Source organism: Saccostrea cucullata, unplaced genomic scaffold (genome assembly GCF_032062105.1).
Source record: "Saccostrea cucullata isolate Sc308-1 unplaced genomic scaffold, CSIRO_AGI_Scuc_v1 ctg20775, whole genome shotgun sequence".
Classification (NCBI taxonomy): domain Eukaryota; kingdom Metazoa; phylum Mollusca; class Bivalvia; order Ostreida; family Ostreidae; genus Saccostrea; species Saccostrea cuccullata.
In genome coordinates, this window is record NW_026938713.1 from 1 (window position 1) to 8,612 (window position 8,612).

Consider the following 8,612-nt stretch of genomic DNA (forward strand, 5'->3'; position numbering starts at 1 on the left):
ATAAAAAATATGACTAATGTGATACAGATTAAAAATTGGCTTCGGTCTTGTCACACTGTCAAAAATTAATACATCTAAGACAGTCCGATAAAATTAAGTCGCCAGCTGGCTTCTTATCACAACTAGAAGTACATGTATTTGAGCATTAAGTCACTAAATAAACACGCCGCGTTCCATATGTTTATTTGACAAAATCCATGTTTTGACCCGAGAGACCAAAAATAAATGTCAGAACAAAGTGTAAGATAGAATCTGTGAAAGTTTCATTATATGTTATAAAGTGGTATAGTAGGAGTTGTGTAAGAGATGGGCACCCTTTAATATCCCCAGCAATTTTCAAGCGGAGGTATAAAATAGTCGTCAGGCAATTACTAGTATAAAACGTATTCGTTAGACATCGAGAGGGTTTTACAGCTTAGCCATGGTTTGCAACGACGTCAAACACGTTACATGTACATTAATTTCGTTTACATGAATTTTATGAAATATTCATTAGAGGTATGATACCATCAAGGACTTTTTACAAGATTGATGCTTTTTATGGCTCATTTAACATAAATATCGAAACGATACCAGTACCTTTGTCAAGTGAGGATTTTATTAACAAATAATTGACCACACCTGCAGTCCACTTTATGATTGTTTTCACAGCTGTCAAACAAGGCAGCAGAGAGAACACAATAGCACTCTAAATAAACAAATTAAGATATTCAACATTTAATTTTCATCTAGTAAACATACCAGAGGAAATTTTGAAATGGGATTTGAATGCCAGAGAAAGATTTGTTGAGAGTTTCCGCCATGGAAAAGTAGAAATGTTCCGTGCACGTGGTATGATTGTGGGATGCGCAGGCGCAGGTAAAACAACTCTTCTTAGAAAGCTTCAAAGGAATTACCAAGAAGATAATCAACCTACAGAGACAACGGTCGGTCTAGAGGTCCATGAAGATTTGTTTGAAATTAAAGATGGCACGTTATATGGTAATTCTTCTTTATGTATCGACATTTTTTTAATAGTTTAAAATGATTCCAGAACTCATGCATTTATACCGCTGAAATTTTATAGATGCACTGGAAGTAAATCTCATTTTGTTTGTATTTTGGAATGACTGATTAATATGCTCTAATATAATTATTATTTTGGTATTTTGTTTCGTAACATCAGATTTCATCGATAGTGAGGAAAATATTCCTGGTCCAAGATTTTTATGGGACGATGAAGAGGAAGAAAAACGAAAGGTTATCAAAGACATTCTCCATCACAGCAGCCGTGGTACAAAGCTGATTAGTATGACAGACTTTGCGGGACAAGTGGCTTATTACGCATGTCACCAGGTTTACTTGTCAAGGAGAGCATTCTATATCGTGGTCGTTGATATGTCCAAGGGTCTAGATGAAGAAGTAAGAATTTACCACACTGATCGCCATAACCCTGAGGGCTCCTTGTTCCATTCCTGGAAATACAAAGGTGGGTTTCAACAAAAACAATGTTTTTATCCTTTAATTCTACACACCAACCGATATTTCCTCTGATACATTTTATTTTTATATGCATAATTCATATTGATGAATTCTAATAAGAAAACAATGCTTTCCTTTCTTTAATTGAACACATTAAGGGATGTTTTCTCAATACTTTTTACATGTACAACCCTAGTATTCACATAAAAAACTGAATCGTTAAAAATCTGTTAAATACTATTGGCAAATAAATACTGTAACATGTTCATGTATAGAGCATTAAGTTTTTAACATTTATTTGTTTGTTTACGATTTTATTTACTGCTTCTTGTTGTCAAAATAAAAAAGTAAAGGCCAAATAAAGTAAAAAATTTAAGGTACCTTTTGATGATTTATTTTTTAAACGTTTCAATAGGACATATAAAAGTGTCTATTTCATTAATAAAAATATCAGATTTTAGTATAAATCAAAACTTAATTGATTATGTGATTGAATAATTTAGAATAATTGACATTTGCATAAAGGTTGATGATTTAATCTAATAAACTTATGTCAACAAAGAACATTTTAAATATGTCTCAAGTTGACTGCAAGGTTAGGCCGTTCCAAGTTCTTTCTATGTTTATAGTCCGGGAACAAATTGGGTTTGAAATTAAGAAATTATAAACAAACGCAAATTAAAATCGATAAACATTAATCTATGAAACGCAATGAACACTTTTAGTATCAACATCATTATTCTAAGTTGTGTAATAAATTATTCTTGTTTCAATTAAGTAGTAGTGTACGAGTAGAAGTTACTACGCAATAATAATTCTTAAATGAAGATTTACAATTCTTCTATTTTGCTTACAATATTGTCTTTACCCTTTGATATCTGTGGGGTTTTGATCTGTTTTTGAATTTAATAGGATAGGTGCTAAACAAAGTAAACTTTGATCAGCCTTTACGTTCGACATGACCGACTACATTTTTAAGTCTCGCTAAAATACGAAATTAACTTTAAAATGTATGTTTGTTCATAAACTAACATTATATTAAGGTTTGTTTGTTTCTTTTTTTGTTGTTGTTGTTGTTGTTTTTGTTTTTTTTTTAACCTATCAAATTATTCTTTGCAAACGATCATATTGATGAAAGTCATGAGAGTGATGAGAACGATACAAAAGAAAAAGAAGTGGATTAGAGATTACCAGCAATTACATGTAGCTTTCGATCATGGCTCCACTGAATTACACACATGGTTTAGTCTATTCACAGCGATTTTAAAGAATTTATACCCATCTTATAAATTAATTTTATGTAGGGAAAATCACTAGAGGTATAATAAAACTAAATAACACACGAAATAAAGATATGGTAAGATGTGTTTATTCCTTTGATTATTAGAGAAGTAATATTTCAATAACTGTAATCATCAGGTTATTAATTGTCATAATGAGCTAAACACTAAAATCATATATATTATTCGTTCCTAGTCTTTGATGTTTGGGATTCGTTCAATGCATACATGTACATTCATATGATATTGAACTTTTCAGACTATTTTCATTTCTGGTTGCAATCCATACAGACATACTGTGATGTTGGAGATACACAAACAATCCAGGAAAGCACAAAGTCAAGATCCAGCGTTCATCCTGTTATAATTGTTGCTTCTCATGCAGATGAAGTGGTAAGAAAACAATGCAAATCCTACAAAGTAATCAACACAAAAAGGAGTTTGCTGATGCATAATTAATAGTTGTTTCATGATCTTGCGTCTTCATATTCAATGATTTGTCTGTTTACACAAATGACAAAAAGCGCATGGTGGGTATGCCAATTAAAAGGGAAAGCTCACTCCTCGCTGGCACTTAGTCCAACTCTGTTTTAGATAGAGGTATATGTTTGCTCTGCTCACTATTTGACATCTTTTGCAGGACATTTGGGACTTAATTGTAGCACTATACAAGTAATAAAACAGATCTGTATTGAATGAATGTCTTACACTAGACTAACATATATTGTATTTGCATATTATGAATTCATTTTCATCCTTATAAGACATCGGCAAATCAAGTAGGAATCCAACAAAATCACTAGGGTCTCATACTGTACAACAAGCAAGGTATTTTTGAACTTCGTGAGGAACATATAGTATATGTTTTATTATATAATACTTCTATTTATCATTAATTATATATATAAGCCTCTTGTTTCACTTTTTGGGATACTCAATTTCATTAATATTATAACTATGTTTATTAATTACTATTTGTGAAGGCTAACATATTATAATCACAATCTTAAATTATTTTTAAAACAGAACGAGGATTTGCAAAAAAGGTTTTACGAGGAACTGGAAAACTGCTTATCTGATGAACAATCTTTGAAACACCTTATGTCTCGAAACAGATATTTAAATGTCGCATGTCCACCGAATAAATTGCAACCAAAACAAGAGGATTCAATCGAACGCCTCCGAAAATGTATTGTAGAAACTGTAGAAAAGATGCCACAATGGGGAGAGGTTATTCCTCTTAAGTGGGCAAATCTTGAGAAAGTCCTGATTGAGATGAAGAAAAATGGCGTGAAGGTGATTAAAGTTAAAAAACTTCTTGAAATAGAAGAGGTGGATTTACCTAGCGATAAAAATCTTAATGATGGCCTTCGGTTCCTACACGAAATGGGTCAAATCGTTTATTTCGCGGACGAGAAAATGAAGGATATTATTATTGTAAACGTTCAGTGGTTTGTTGATGCTTTCAAATACATCATAACTGATGAAACACATCTAGCTAGAGAAGGAAGCAAAAATATTCGTATTACCACAGGGAGAATTACAGAAAACGAGCTGCAAGAGACTTGGGAAAACTCTAAAAACAATTATATTGAACATAAAGACGAGATTTTACCATACATGGACAAACTTGGTTTGATGACAGAAATTCCGGATGATCCTAGCGGTCAAACACATTACATTCCGAGCATGAACAGAACTGAACTTACTGATAACTGTAAAGGGACAATCAACAAAGGACAGAAAACATCGATTATGCTGTTCCATTTCAAAACGTACTTGCCTCATTTTTTCTTCTTTAGGCTGGTAGTAAACTGCTTTAGGAAATGGAAGGCACTTGATATGGCGTTCTTTTGTAAAAATGCAGCATTCTACACGGTAGAAGATGCTAGCCATTACATCGCAATTGCTGTTAACAAAACGTCCATTCAGTTACAGGTTTTTTCTGCAGATAAAGATATGAATCTGCAGTCAGAATGCGTCATACAGATCAGAGATACGGTGGAAAGTCTAATTAACGAAGTAACGCAAACTTTTCACAGACACATTGAGTATGAGAGAGGTTTTTCATGTACAGTTATAAACATTACAGATGAGGATGACGAGTATTTCCTGAGGGAAAGTCAAATTGTAGAAATAAAATCAATTACCGGGAAAGAAAAAAGATCATTTCCTAAACATGTTCTTCGGAATCCGCATGATATAAACAAATATCAAATGATGCAATTCTGGTTCAAATAAATCGTTACTTCCTTTTCACATTCGCAAAAGTAAGAAATACAGTGAAGAGTCTGATTACAGAAATAACACAAACTTTTCACAGACAAGTTGATTATGAGATAGGATTTTACTGCCTAAAAAAGAACATTACAGTTGAGAATCAAGATTTTTTTTTATTGGTGAAAATGACGTCATGAAAGTAGGAACAAATTCTGGTAAATAGCAAAGAATTTTTCTAAAATATACCATGGATTACATGCATCATTTGACAAACAAGGTATAATGAGATTCTAGTTCTAAAAAGAAATCATTTTCATTTTTCTTGCTAAAATAGAGAACGTTTTGTTTAATTTGATAAAAATCCTGCTAATGTTCAAGAAACATTTCTTTTATATTTTTTTGCTGTGTAAACTTATATGCATTTATTTAGAATTATTATTTCACCTAAGATTTCATTTCATTTAACCAAGCTTATTTTAAATGTTGGGTGTTAAATTTATAACTCTGAATTTGTAAGGCTATTGCAATGTTAGAAATTCAAATAATGTAAATGTATAGAGTGTTAAAATCATTCGCGTTAATTACGTATAACTACATGTAACTTTCCTCAGACAGTATTATGAATTAAACATATGTAATCATTTTTGTCCGGAGTCCGTCTGTCCGTGTGTCCGTATGTCTGTCTGTCTAGCTGTCTGTCTGTCTGTCTAGCTGTCTATCTGTCTGTCCGTCTGTCTGTAAAATTTTCACATTTTCGACTTCTTCTCAGGAACCGCTGGGCCAGTTTCAAACGAATTTGCCACAAAGCATCCTTGGTTGAAGGGAATTCAAGTTTGTTCAAATAAAGGGCCACGCCCTCATTCAAGTGGAGTTAATTGAGAATTTTGGTGGTATGTTTTAAAAATCTTCTCAAGAACCACTGTGCCAGGAAAGATGTAACTTATGGGGAAACATTCTAAGGTAGAGTAGATTTAATTTTGTTAAAATTATGTCCCCCGGGGATAAAGCGGGGCCACAATGGCCTACCAAAGTTTTATATAGAAATATATAGGAAAATTCTTTAAAAATCTTCTTCTCAAGAACAGAAAAGCCATAAAATATATAGGAAAGGATCACTTCATTATAATTATAAATAGGGATCTGACCTATAGGACCGGGCTTTGTTTTTTATTCTCTACAAAAAACCGGTCGATTTCCGTTCCAATTAGGCTGAATACATATAATATTTTGTTTTTCCTAAATCTAAATCATAAAGGTAATGTCTACTAGTCTCGTTTACCCCAGATTCTCGCTCTCGAGACTTTGCCCGAGCGAGAGTCTGGTCTGATTCCTATTTGATTTTTGTAATTTCAAATCGAGGCTTGCCGAGAAATCGGTATGGGTTTTCATTGGTTGATACATTTTTTTGATGCCAAGATTTGTATTCTTCAAAAAGTCAGAGGCTGCGCCTTTACTATATCTGGTTTTATAATAAAATACCTTTGTATTCTTTACAAGGAACAAAAAAAACGCACATATCTTTGTTTAAAAAGTAAATTCTCACATGTATTTTCATGGGAGTCGCCATCTTGTTAGCCGGTTTAGCGACCTCTACTGGTCACAAAAATTAAATAGGAATCAGACCAGACTCTCGCTCGGGTAAAGTCTCGAGAGCGAGAGTCTGGTGTAAACGAGACTAATGTCTACTGTCTCTGAAATTGTAATCTTAATGTCTAGGCTATTTATCCGTGCATATAATGAAACATGTCATTAATGTGTGCAAATTATATAGGCCTAAATGAAATCCAAGGGAGTGCATTTACTGCAATATGTAGCCAAAATCAATGTGAATAAATTGTAAGGAATATATACAATTGAAATTCATCGCAGCCCAATGCTGCCAAGAATACCTGTATTGAATAACTCATAGTGAGTTATTCTTGTCTTCGGAGAAAGTGTGTTTATACTGAGGTTCGTTCCACCTTATTGACAACTGTACATTGCATTGTAACGATTTGATATCTCTTTAGTGTTTCTTATATATAAAGAATGGGTATGCAAAAAGGATAGATAATTGAAGGAAAAATACACAAGTCTATAAAAGCGTTAAAATAGTCTTTGTAAAGGCGAAATTTTAAACTTTAAAAGTGTTGTACCAGGTGGATTCGAACCCCCGACTTTGAAAAGAAAGAAAGGTGTAAAAGTCAACGTGTATATCAACTGAGCTAGTCTGACTATAAAAGTGACTGGCATAAATTTAAAGCAGATTATGAAAATAGGGTTTCCTTATTTTTTATTTATTATTTTTTTTTTTGTGAATTTCGACCCCAGGGCAGGGGTCCCCCTAAAAAAAATCGTATCTTAAATTATTCCTTACATCCTAATCTATCAAAATACCACAGTTTTATTTAGGGGCAGGCCTGCCCTGAAGGACTTCAAGGCCAAAATTCATGCAAAAACCAACGCTTAAACGGACAAAAGGGTGTTTCGGTCAACTTTGGAGGTTTATTGTAAAGTTGTCACTAATAAATTTAAGGTATAAAATAAAAATTTGAAAAGTTTAGACATTTATACGATAGAAAACATCAAATAAAGATTGATTTTTAAAAGTCAGTTTTTCCGGGAAATTGTTCTCTCCTATAGGTCAATTCTTTTGTTAAAGTGAGTACATCCATTCTTTAAAAATCTCCTTCTCAAGACCACCGGTACCAAAGCCATAATTGCTCATATTTATATGGAAGCATCCCCAGGAAGTGTAGATTCAAGTTTGTTCAAATCATGACCCCCGTGGGTAGGGCGGGGCCACAATGGCCGACCAAAGTTTTACATAGAAATGTATAGGAAAATTCTTTAAAATCTTCTTCATAAGAACATCAGAGCCATAATTGCTCACATTTATATGGAAGCATCCAGAGGTAGTGTAGATTCAAATTTGCTCAAATCGTGACCCCCGGGGGTAGTGCAGGGCCACAATGGCCGACCAAAGTTTTATATGGAAATTTATAGGAAAATTCTTTAAAACTGCTCGGGTGAGCGATGTTGCCCTTGGGCCTCTTGTTTTCATTATATACATAATCCAGGTGCATTTATTTTTTGATATTTTTCTTGACCTATTAACATAGCATAAATGGAACTAAATGTCATTAATATGTGCTTGCTTCTTATCATCTTATTTTTCTTTGTATATTATTTCTGTAACGTGGTAATCATTGTCGAATTAAAACTTTTACCGTATAAGTAGAATTTTTAGCGAGGATTTAATTTTGGCATTATTAGCGACGGTTCTGACATCGCTAAAATTGAATATCGCTAAAAATCAATTGCATATAATTTGTAAAAGCTTCTTTAGTTAGCATTTCAAAATCGCTAAAATTACATCTCGCTAAAAATAAAATACTAGATTTTAGGTAGAAATCGCTAAATTTGCGTCTCGCTAAAATTTCCACTCATACGGTATTTTGATTTATTGCAAGCACAAGCGAACTTCATCCATTAAAGGTCCTAGGACGTAGAATTGAAGCTAATATATTCTCAATTTTTTGGTTTAATATCATGACGTCATAATATAATATGATCTATGTTGTTATTGATAGCATTTCCATACGGAAAAATAATAAACGCATTCCAAAATCAAAACAGAAAATCTTTTTTTCTGTTTTAAGCATTTTGCCC

At 32.9% G+C, this 8,612-nt stretch overlaps 1 protein-coding gene across 1 annotated transcript; it reads left to right on the forward strand.

Annotated features, from left to right (window-relative positions):
* The first annotated feature begins 604 nt into the window (after positions 1–604).
* LOC134251013 (probable serine/threonine-protein kinase pats1) lies at positions 605–4,982 on the forward strand. Its single transcript, XM_062733375.1, has 4 exons — positions 605–981; positions 1,166–1,468; positions 3,001–3,134; positions 3,768–4,982. Exons 1-4 carry the CDS (start codon positions 816–818, stop codon positions 4,980–4,982), a joined length of 1,818 nt encoding a protein of 605 aa, XP_062589359.1. The 5' UTR covers positions 605–815.
* The last annotated feature ends 3,630 nt before the right edge of the window (positions 4,983–8,612 follow it).